Genomic DNA, 12,652 nt, shown 5'->3' on the forward strand with positions numbered 1-12,652 from the left:
GGAGCTACTCAGCTATAAACTGAACACATACAGAGAACCTTCGCTACCTAAGCATGTTTTAATACAGATTTGTTCACTGTGATCAAAATCGTGGTCATAATGACAGAAGGAAAAAGGAAGCAAAATGTGTATTATTTCTCGTTTATCCTTCATGTGAACACACAGTAATAAATGTGTTATATGTAGCACCTAGAGCGAGCGTCTACTGGGATAAATTAGGTCTCTTTCACGGTGTCTTCACAGATAGAACCAGGCACTAGTCAATAGATAACCTTTGGAATGTCTGTGTGATGAACCAAAAAACGTTTTTGATAAATAAAAGAACCATGTTATTTTAATCATGTAAGATGCCAATTTATTAAAATAGGTATACACAAAGATAAAACTATTAGTAATACAGCTGAAGTAATATGCATCTGTAGCAGAACCTCTGTCGTGTCTGAAGTGTTCATAGCAGTGTGTAGGTCTTAAGACATATTTGGGAGAAGCAGTTACGCTAAACTCTTGTAAAGAAATCTGCTAAAATTAGCTTCCACGTTTAAATAATGACATAAACTTCCTTTCATATTATCCCGGCAGTAATTTGTACAATGTGACGTCGTGTGAAAAAGAAAACGTTTGCTATCGTGGAGGTCATCAAAGGGAATTACAAATAAAAGTTAGTGTTTCATTAAAAAGTTGTTAGGACTTATTTGAAATGTTTTATTTCTGTTTCACGGCTTCTGATCGGCAAACAAATAATCTTCTGACATTTTATGTGCTCAAAATGAATGGAATAATGTCACATGTCAATGGCTCGATACAGGTCCAATCTTTTTAAAGCCTTCTAAGTGGTACGGGTTCATCACAGCCTCCTTCGTGCAGGATTCGCACATCTGAAACAGAAAACAACGTTACGGTCATAACAGGTACCAGCAGATTGAAGATAATATTAAACCAGTATAAAGATCAACGAAAATCATATAAAAAAGAAGAGAGAGATTGAAATTGGCTCATCTTGTGTGGCTCCATGGCATCTGTATGGCACGCTGTGTTTGGCAACGAGAGCACCCATACCACGCGGGGGAGGGGTGGCAAGGAAAAAATAAAGTCTAGTCATGTATTTTTCTTTCAAGAAAATGATTCAAAAGTCGGTATTAAACAGTTTTTTAACAGGGTCGGAACTGGAATTTTTTGTGTCTAATTACAAGTCACCATTCTTCCAAAATGTTAAAAATATTCCATATTCCGTACACTGCCCCCCCCCCCCCCGCCCCCTTTCCCCTTACAAACTACCATATGGGCGCCCTTGTCTGGAGGCGTATCCTAAAAACTGACATGATACCTGCCTTCCAATGCTTTTGTGTAGTCAGGATTGATACAGTTGTTAAGGTAAGTTTCATTTACATTTAAATGTTTAAATACCGATGAGCCTAAACTTTATGACCACAGCACACCGCGAGACTGTATGTTGTCCACTGGCGTTGTGGCCACGTGACAGAGTAAGGAAAATATTATGTACGTTCAAGTTATAACACCTCCGATTTTTATTCCTCAGGACTGGAAACAAAAATATACAGTTTGTTTTAAAATGCGCGTGCACTCGTTGTGTGACAGAGATGGCAGCACTGTACGACACACAGAATTCCAGTGGCAGTGACGAGAGTGAAAACTTTTTGATACACAATGTGGTGAAAAGTATTCTTCATGTGGGTGTCACGAATGCTGGGAGACGAACACAAGGTTGAGCGCATGGCATGTTTTCAGGCCGTGTCGATGGGTGATGATAGAATGAATGGAACTTTCTTTTCATCGCTTATGGTAGTGTATGAGTCATGGATGCGATTTTCCAGTGATTAAACCAGACTCCTAAAAAAATAGTTCAAATGGCTCTAAGCACTATGGGACTTAACATTTGAGGTCATCAGTCCCCTAGACTTAGAAATACTTAAACCTAACTAACCTAAGTATATCACACACATCCATGCCCGAGGCAGGATTCGAACCTGCGACCGTAGCAGCAGCGCGGTTCCGGACTGAAGCGCCAGGCTCCTAAATAAGCGTTTGAGCGGCCGTGGAAACATGGCGTCGACATTATGAGAAATGTGGGTGGCTGCAGTAAGATTACATCGAGAAGTGATACAAGCTTCACAGTGTTCGGCTGAAATATACCTGAGAAAAAATCGGGGGTGTTTTAACTTGAATTCGTATATCAGTGCAACGAGTGGGAAATCATTCTAGTGGGGATGTGTGTCGCAAAAGGGAAAATACAGCGACATAAACGACTTTGACACCAAGAGAGGATTGTCATGGCCCGGCGTCTGGGAGCGAGCATCTCGGAAACGGTGAAACAGTTCAGCTATTTGCGTGCTAATGTCGTGCGGACCTATGGTAAGTGGTTGAAGAATGGTGAAATCTTGAACAGGTGACAAGGTGTTGCAAGTTCACTCCACTTCACAGAATGTGCAGGCCAGAGGCTTGCCCACTCTGTAGAGCAGGATATGGGTCGATGTGCGGCAGATCTGACGGCAGGGTACAATGTTGGTGCTGGCACAAGGGTTTCGGAGCACATTGTTCAGCGCAAATTGTTAAATACTGGGCTCTACAACAGACTACACCCATGTGTTCCCATATTGACCCATTGACCCAACTACATCGCCAATCACTTTTGCAATGGGCTCGAAGTCATCGAGATTGGGCCGTGGATCAACGAAAACGTGTCGCCTGGCAGGATGAATCAAGTGTCTCGTTTCACCAGGTCGATGGTCATGTCCACATACGCTGTCACCCAGGCAAAAGGTTGCTCAGAGGATGAACTGTGCCACAGACGCAAGCTGATGGTGCAGTATTATGCTATAGGAGACATTCACCTGGGCTTCCATGTGACCTGTTGTAGTAATCGAAGGCACCATGAAAGCGGTGGAATATGTGAACATTATTGCTGACCATCTGCACCACTTCATGCTTGATGTCTATCGCAACGGTGAACACATCTTCCAGGAACTTAAATGTCAGTGTCAGAAGGCCAGAATCGAGCCGCAGTGGTTTGAGGAGTATGGTAGTGAACTCACGTTGATTTCTTGTCCACCAAATGCGCTGATCTGAGACCAGCGGAACACACCTAGGACGCTATCGTGCAGCACCTTCGCACTTACGAATCACTGGTCAGGAATTTAAGGGAACTGTGTCAGCTGTGTGAAGACGTCTGGTGCCACACACCTCTGTAAACGTAACAAGGACTTGACGAATCGATGCCATGCAGAATCACTGTTGCATTGCGTTCCAAAGGTGGACCAACTAATACAAGTGTCTGGTTTCACCAGGTCATAATGTTAAGGCTCATCAATGTATTTTGAGTTGTGAAGGGCGAGTGCTCCTTGCCGATTTCTTCTTTTTACTTTTAATTAATGTCGTCGCCATTTTTGGCTCATCAGGACTGTACACAACAACAACTAGCTGAAAACAGAGTCTACGAAGAGATGGGCTCCACAACAGGCAAACGCCTAATACTTGAAGTACTGAAGAAGAATTGAAAAACGATGATTAGGCTTTGACGTACCGTGTACGAAAAGGTAGTTAGAGATGGAGCACAGAGTTCGTTTGGGGAAAGTACGGGAAAGGAATCTTGGAGCCCCCATTACAAAGAATCGTCCTGGCGTCTGTCTTTAGAAATCTGGCGGATTATGGGTAACCTAAAGCGGGACTGCTCGGCTCTGTGATCTGAAATCCTTCCAAATACGAGCAATACGTCCCCTCGCTCGGTACAGATAAGAGAGGACACTGAGTAAGTGTTACTCTGAGATAAAAAGGTTGACACTTGAGAGAAAATCATAGCGATTCATATCCAGTTCTGCTTGTTTTGAGTCTGTATCCAGTTCTTCACATTTTTTCTCCATGTAAACTTGTGGGCCAGGTTATCTAACCCAATACAGCTTTTCAGTTTGTTACTGACTGCCAAATGTGTTTCATTTAGTTTTGCCTGTGTTATGATTATCTCATTGGCTACTTGGCTACGTTGTACCAAGAAGCCTTCACGTCACTGGTGAAGAATTGTAAGTGCAGGTTATTGTCTCAGTTAACAGTGGACACTTTTCTTGCATGCTGCCTGGTTTAAGTCCCTTTATTACTTGACTGCAAGTAATTTTTCTTGAAAACGTACTTTACTGAAGATGTAACTTAGATCTCTCACAAAAGCTTGTATGTACTTTAGGTTACTGTGAATGTAGTATAACATTATTGCTGCAGAGCTACTGGGAACTGCTGCATATCCTGTGGGAGCTGAGACAAGAAGAAGCAAGCTTTGGTGATGGGAGCCATGGTGGAGTGTTGGAAAACGACTGTATTGTGAGGAGCAGCGCCAAGACTGTAGCTGATGGGACCGATTGATGGGGAGAATGCACTTCTGCTTTGGATAGAAGGCGTCAGTTAAAGTTGCCTTGGGACAGCAAGTGGGATGCATGGAAATCAAGGGAGGCTGGTATCAGTGCTGCACCGGTCCAGTGTTTGGAAGTTTGGAAGGAATGTTGGACGATGCACAGTGTTGACTTGATCTTCGAGGTAAGAAAAGTAAAGTAGTATGACGTGTGGATTGGTTGGCTGGGAAGCACGGGGGGGGGGGGGGGGCAAGTTCAGCCGCCTAATTGGAAAGGTTCATCCACTTAACCTAACCTAACCTAACCTGTGTGTGTACTTGATACGTGTAGACGACTTGAATGGGGGTGTGCAGCGTAGCGTTATGTTTGCGCTGTATGACGATGAGGGAAGGGAGATGGTGAAACCTGCCTAATTGGAAACGTTCATCCACCTAACCTAACCTAAACTGTCCTCTACTCCTCTCAAATAGCGTTAAGGGAGCCACCGAGCTTAACCTCTGTGTCCGACGGACGGATCGTTATCAACAGTGTCATATGTCGTCACTGTGTTAGGCCCGAGGCCCCGGTTAGGCCAGCGCCACTGTAGCTAAGTTACGCCGGCACGGTAACTCAGCGTGTTCGGTCAGAGGATTAGCTGCCCTATGCAGTAAAAAAACTGAGTTAATGGATCAACGACGAACTGAAACGGGTGTCTTGTGACGTCCGCACCGAGCACATGCAACGAACGAAAAAAACGAACAAAAAAGGGAACAGCGCGCTGGCTTGTCAAGCTGGAAGGCCCGGGCTCTATTCCCGGCTGCGTTAGAAATTTTTTTTCTCTGCTCAGGGGCTTGGTGTTTGTGTCGTCTTCAACATCATCATTTCATCCTCACCGACGCGTAAGTCGTCGAAGTGGCCTCATCTAAGAAGACTTGAACCAGGCGATCAGGTCTGCCCGCCGGGAGGCCCTCGCCACACGACGTTTTATTTTCATTTCCATAAGGCACTGTGGAGAGATTTGCAGTTTAATCCAGGACACTGATGCAAAGTATGGTGACTAAGAACTTAACGCCACCACCTCGCCTTTCCTTTGCTAGAGAGGCAAAGCTGCCAACAGCACATTACATACTCTGGTGGTTACCCATTCAAGCACCGTCCATGACCAACGTTGCTTAACTTCCGTGATCTCTCTATCAGAGACATTACTTGTTTATTGATTCCTCTCACATAGGGGGCGGCTGGCAACAGACGTATTATCGCTCTTTAGTCAAATGACATACACTCCTGGAAATTGAAATAAGAACACCGTGAATTCATTGTCCCAGGAAGGGGAAACTTTATTGACACATTCCTGGGGTCAGATACATCACATGATCACACTGACAGAACCACAGGCACATAGACACAGGCAACAGAGCATGCACAATGTCGGCACTAGTACAGTGTATATCCACCTTTCGCAGCAATGCAGGCTGCTATTCTCCCATGGAGACGATCGTAGAGATGCTGGATGTAGTCCTGTGGAACGGCTTGCCATGCCATTTCCACCTGGCGCCTCAGTTGGACCAGCGTTCGTGCTGGACGTGCAGACCGCGTGAGACGACGCTTCATCCAGTCCCAAACATGCTCAATGGGGGACAGATCCGGAGATCTTGCTGGCCAGGGTAGTTGACTTACACCTTCTAGAGCACGTTGGGTGGCACGGGATACATGCGGACGTGCATTGTCCTGTTGGAACAGCAAGTTCCCTTGCCGGTCTAGGAATGGTAGAACGATGGGTTCGATGACGGTTAGGATGTACCGTGCACTATTCAGTGTCCCCTCGACGATCACCAGTGGTGTACGGCCAGTGTAGGAGATCGCTCCCCACACCATGATGCCGGGTGTTGGCCCTGTGTGCCTCGGTCGTATGCAGTCCTGATTGTGGCGCTCACCTGCACGGCGCCAAACACGCATACGACCATCATTGGCACCAAGGCAGAAGCGACTCTCATCGCTGAAGACGACACGTCTCCATTCGTCCCTCCATTCACGCCTGTCGCGACACCACTGGAGGCGGGCTGCACGATGTTGGGGTGTGAGCGGAAGACGGCCTAACGGTGTGCGGGACCGTAGCCCAGCTTCATGGAGACGGTTGCGAATGGTCCTCGCCGATACCCCAGGAGCAACAGTGTCCCTAATTTGCTGGGAAGTGGCGGTGCGGTCCCCTACGGCACTGCGTAGGATCCTACGGTCTTGGCGTGCATCCGTGCGTCGCTGCGGTCCGGTCCCAGGTCGACGGGCACGTGCACCTTCCGCCGACCACTGGCGACAACATCGATGTACTGTGGAGACCTCACGCCCCACGTGTTGAGCAATTCGGCGGTACGTCCACCCGGCCTCCCGCATGCCCACTATACGCCCTCGCTCAAAGTCCGTCAACTGCACATACGGTTCACGTCCACGCTGTCGCGGCATGCTACCAGTGTTAAAGACTGCGATGGAGCTCCGTATGCCACGGCAAACTGGCTGACACTGACGGCGGCGGTGCACAAATGCTGCGCAGCTAGCGCCATTCGACGGCCAACACCGCGGTTCCTGGTGTGTCCGCTGTGCCGTGCGTGTGATCATTGCTTGTACAGCTCTCTCGCAGTGTCCGGAGCAAGTATGGTGGGTCTGACACACCGGTGTCAATGTGTTCTTTTTTCCATTTCCAGGAGTGTATATATTGTTTTCTCAAATATCAGATATGTGTATGATGCGAAAAGTGGCAGTTGACCCTAAATAACGAAAAGTGTGAGGTCATCCACATGAGTGCTGAAAGGAATCCGTTAAACTTCGGTTAAACGATAAATCAGTCAAATCTAAAGGCCGTAAATTCAATTAAATACGTAGGAATTACAATTACGAACAACTTAAACTAGAAAGAACACATAGAAATGTTGTGGGGAAGGCTAACCAAAAGACTGCGTTTTACTGGCAGGACGCTTAGAAAATGCAACAGATCTACTAAGGAGACTGCCTACACTACGCTTGTCTGTCCCCTTTTAGAATACTGGTGCGCTGTGTGGGTTCCTTACCAGACAGGATTGACGGAATACATCGAAAAAGTTCAAAGAAGGGCAGCACGTTTTGTATTATGGCGAAATAGGGGAGAGAATCTCACTGAAATGATACAGGATTTGGGGTGGACATTATTAAAACAAAGGCGTTTTCCATTGCGGCAGAATCTTGTCACTCAAATTCCAATCACTACCTTTCTCCTCCGAAAACGAAAATATTTTGTTGACACCGACCTACACAGGGAGAAGCTATCACCATGATAAAATAAGGGAAATCAGAGTTCGTACGGAAATATATAGGTGTTCGTTCTTTCCGCGAGCTGTACGAGATTTGAATAATAGAGAATTGTGAAGGTGGTTCGATGAACCCTCAGCCAGGCACTTAAATGTGATTTGCAGAGTATCCATGTGGATGTAGACGTAGAAAGTAATAGGAGTCAAAAATAATTCCATGTGATAATGTATACATAAAAAACACTAATGGCAGTGGTGTGACTGGTGTTAAACTGATGAGGATCACGACGATGCATCTGTCAAGCAGCTTGATTTCAGCTCCCAGTGGATGATACATGGTAACGCAGGAGAGAAGTATGGATGCAGCACCTTGGAACTGTATCAGTGGTGATGTTGCCAATGACTGCCGTTAAAGCGGAGTTTCTAAGTACGGTTTTCTGCAATTCCTACACCAAAGAAGATGAAGTAAATATTCCAAATTTGGAATTAAGAACAGCTTCCAAAATGAATAATTTGAACGTAGATACCCGCGGTGTAACGAACGAACTTAAATAATTTGATAAATGCAACGCTTCTGGTCCAGACTGTATACCAAGTAGGTTCCCTTCAGGATATGTTACTATGATAGCTCCATACTTAGCAATCATATACAAGTTCTCACGACGAAAGATCCGTACCTAAAGACTGGCAGTAATAGGGGTAGTCTCTCGAATTACAGACCCACATCACTGACGTCGAGACAACTAGTTTTTTACTCACACTAAACAATGAGTGCTATAGACAGGGAATCTCAAACTGATTCCACATTTCTAGATTTACAGAAGCTTTCGACATTGTTCCTCATAAGTGCCTCTTATTAAAATTGCGTGTCTATGGAGTATCGTCTCAGCTGTGGGACTGGATTCGTGTTTTCCTGTCAGAAAGGTCACAGTTGGTAGTAATTGACAGAAAGTTATAGAGTAAAGCAGAAATATTATCTGGCGTTCCCCAAGGAAGTGTTATTGACCCTCTGCTAATCTATGCTAAAGATTTAGGAGGCAATGTGAGCATCCTTGTTACATTGTTTTCAGATGATGCTGTCGTGTATTGTATAGTAAAGTCGTCAGAAGATAAAAACCGATTGCAAAATGATTTGGACAAGGTATCGGTATAGTTCAAAAAGTGTCAGTTGATCGTAAAAAATATAAATTGTCAAGTCATCCACATGGGTACTAAATGAAGTCCGCTAAATTTCGGTTAGTCGATAAATCACATAAATCTAAAGGCTGTCAATTAACTAAATCTCTAGGAATTACAGTTCAAAACAAGTTAAACTGAAACGATCGCATACATACTGTTGTGGGGAAGGAGAACCAAAGACTGCGTTTAATTGGCAGAACATTTACGCAACAAATTATCTAAATCGACTGCTTACACTGCCCTTGTCCGTCCTCTTCTGGACTATTGCTGCACGTGTAGGAGCTTTATCAGACAGGACTGATGGAGGACACCGAAAAACTTCAAAGAAGGACAGCTCATCTTGTGTTATCATGAAATACGGGAGAGTGTGTCACTGATATTATACATGTGTTACTGTGACATTCATAAAAACAAAGTGGTTTTTGTTGCGTTCACGAAATTTCAATTACCAACTCTCTCCTCCGAATGAGTAGATATTTTGTTGACGCCTACCTACATAGTCAGAAATGATTACGGTAATAAAATAATAGAAATCAGAGCTCATACGGAAAAAATTAAGTATTCGTTTTTGCCGGCGCGCCTTTATCAAGTGGAATGGTAGAGAAATAGTTTGAAAGATGTTCGACGAACCCTCTGCCAAGCACTTAAGTATGAATTGCAGGGTAAACATACAGATGTAAATGGAGATGTAGATCTGGGAAGTAGTATAATACATACAAATACGACACCGAGTTAGAAAGTGGGAATACGATGTTCGGCTGGGAAACGGGGTGTATAAATGGATGCTAAACCACGAAGGAACAAGGCTAGGTCATGAGGCTGGGAGAGGTAGTGGAGCATTGGTCCAGGGAAAGGATGTTAGGGCTAGGGCTATAGCTCGTAGGACATGTAAACGTCAGGACAGGTTTCCAGGTTTGGAAAGAGCCTTTTGAAGTTGCCTTGGGACTGGATATGGACGGTGTGGTAATGAAAGGACGCGTTGGTATAGGCGCAGCAGGACCCCACGATTGAGTAAACAACTGGGTTATGATGTTTGGCTCTGTAGCATGTACAGGATTTGCGTGGATGTTCGAGAATTTTAGAAGAGGGGAGAATTTTGTCAACTGATAGAGAATATGTGTAGGAGAAGGTGGGGGATGCGGAAGACCGGGCGGAATGAGAGGCATTCTAGGACAAGTGTGGAATGGTAAATTTTGGGCGTGTGGTGGGAAACATCAGTCTACGGGGAAAGTAAAACCGCGGTGAAAGTCCAGACACGACAAGAACAGAAGTAAGTGTGATGCAGATGCTCGACTCACCTGAGGCGGCGCGGCCCAGGCTCTTGTCGCACTCAAAGACGCATTCGTTGGAGTAGGTCTTGTTGTCGGAGCCGCAGAGGGGGCGGTAGATGCGGGGGCAGGCGCACACGTCTCTGCCGCGGCCGCGGAGGTGCTTCGCGGACGCCGAGCTCAGCGCCGCCACCAGCAGCAGCACCGTCAAGCACACGATTGTCTTCCTGCGGTACACAAATGACACATGTGAATAGTGCCACCGAGGACCTTCATGACAGTCTCCTGCATCTCATCAAGTCAGGTTGACTGCCAACGACAAGAAGATTATCGAATACAATCGTCAATGTGTAATCTACAACACACAATCCCGAATGAATCACTACTCAGAGGATGTACAGGACAATAGTATACAAACATTTTTGTATTAATATTACAGTGATAGCGTACAAATTGAGCCAAAAGCGTTTCAATTACACTGAGGTGACAACATTCATGCGATACCTCTAATATCATATCGGGACTCCTTTTTCCGGTCGTAGTGCAGCAATTCGACGTGGAATGGTCTCAACAAGTCCTCAGAAGTCCCTGCAGAAATACTGACCCACTATGCCTCTTCAGCAGTCCCTAATTGGAAAGTGTTGCCAGTGCAGGATTTCGTGCACCAACCGACATCTCGATTATGTCCCATAAATGTTCGATGGGATTCGCGTCGGACGATCTGGCTGACAAGATCATTCGCTTGAACTGTCCAAAATGTTCTTCAAACGGATCGCGATCAATTATGACCCGGTGACAAGGCGCTTTGTCATCTATAAATATTTCTTTGTTATTTGGGAAGTCCAAGAACTGCTGCAAATGGTCAGTGACCAGTTCAGTTGGACCAGAGGACCCAGTCCATCCCAAGGAAACACAGCCCACACCACTATGGAGCCACTACCAGCTTGCAACAGTACCTTTTTGACAATTTGGGTCCATGGCTTCGAGGGGTCTGCGTCGCACTCGAACCCTACCATCAGGACTTATCAACTGAAACTGGGACTCATCTGACCAGACTACGGTTTTCCAGGATTCTCTGCTACATATGTAGTAGCTCACTGAAACAGGGAATTTTTTCAGATAGACTGAAATACGCTATTGTTAAACCATTGCATAAAAAAGTGGATAAATCTGATACTAACAACTACCGCCCAATCTCACATCTGACAGCTTTGTCCAAAATTCTTAAAAAAATAATGAATTCAAGAGTAGCATCACATATCTGTAAAAATGAAATACTAACAAAATATCAATTTGGCTTTCAGAAAGGTATTTCAGCAGAAAATGCTATATATGCTTTCACTGATCAAATATTGAATGCATTGAATAACCGAACATCACCCATTGGGATATTCTGTGATCTCTCAAAGGCTTTTGATCGTGTAGATCATGAAATTCTTTTAGGTAAGCTTAAGTATTGTGGTATGAGTGAGACAGTGCACAAGTGGTTTAATTCATACTTAACTCGAAGAATGCAGAAGGTTGAAATTAACAGTACAGATAGTCTGCAAAAACCAGCAGAGCCCTCTAACTGGGGAGGTATCAAGAATGGCGTCCCACAGTGTTCAGTCTTATGTTCCTTATTGCCACTCTATATTCATGAAGATGCAAAGCTGATGACACAGGTATAGTAATCACACCCAACAAGCAAGAATCAGCTGAGGAAATAGCAAATAATGTCTTTCAGAAAATTAAGTGGTTCTCTGCAAATGGACTCTTACTAAATTTTGAGAAAACCCAGTTTATACAACTCTGTACAGTAAATGGCATAACACCATTGATAAATATACTTTCATATGGCATCATATTTTGGGCCAATTCGTGATTAAGAGAGAGAGTATTCATTGCACAAATGCATGTAATCAGAATAATAGCTGGAACCCACCCAAGATCAACTTGCAAATATTTATTTAAGGATCTCGGGATATTCACAGTACCTTCGCAATACATATATTCACTTATGAAATTTGTCATTAATAACTCATCCCAATCCAAAAATAACAGCGAACACTAGAAGAAATGATGATCTTCACTACTGTGGATTAAATCTCATTGTGGCACAGAAAGGGGTGAATTACGCTGCCACAAAAATCTTTGGTCATTTTCCAAATAGTATTTAAAGTCTGACAGATAGACAACCAACATTTAAAAGCAGATTAAGAGAACTTTTGATTGACAACTCCTTCCACTCAACAGATGAGTTCTTAGATATGAAGTAGTAACTGTAAAAAAAAAAAAAAAAAAAAAAACACTTATTATTTTGAAACTTATGTTAAAGTGATAGTATGACATATTCCACATCACTACGAAATGTTGTATTCATGATCTATGGAACAAAGATTAATGTATGTATGTATGTATTGTATGTATGTATCAGCTATAGTACCAAGGCAGCAGATCAAAAGTCAGTGGTAGCAAATAAATAAAGCAGTAAAATTTATTAATGACCGATTTCGGATGTGTGTCTTATATTTTCTAATTTTCTACAAAATGCTAAAATTACTTCTTGCTGATACTGACATGTAAACCCTACAGGAAATCTAAATATGTACTCGAAGTG

At 44.1% G+C, this 12,652-nt stretch overlaps 1 protein-coding gene across 1 annotated transcript in view; it reads right to left on the reverse strand.

Annotated features, from left to right (window-relative positions):
- Nucleotides 1-329: 329 nt before the first annotated feature.
- Nucleotides 330-12,652, reverse strand: part of LOC126234547 (turripeptide Lol9.1-like) — a 29,882-nt gene continuing 17,559 nt past the window's right edge. The window contains exons 2-3 of the mRNA XM_049943243.1: nt 10,084-10,280; nt 330-875 (exon numbers count right to left, since the gene is read on the reverse strand). Of these exons, the coding sequence (XP_049799200.1) occupies nt 817-875; nt 10,084-10,280 (256 nt within the window). The 3' untranslated portion in view covers nt 330-816. The remainder of the gene's footprint in view (nt 876-10,083; nt 10,281-12,652) is intronic.

Source organism: Schistocerca nitens, chromosome 2 (genome assembly GCF_023898315.1).
Source record: "Schistocerca nitens isolate TAMUIC-IGC-003100 chromosome 2, iqSchNite1.1, whole genome shotgun sequence".
Lineage (NCBI taxonomy): Eukaryota > Metazoa > Arthropoda > Insecta > Orthoptera > Acrididae > Schistocerca > Schistocerca nitens.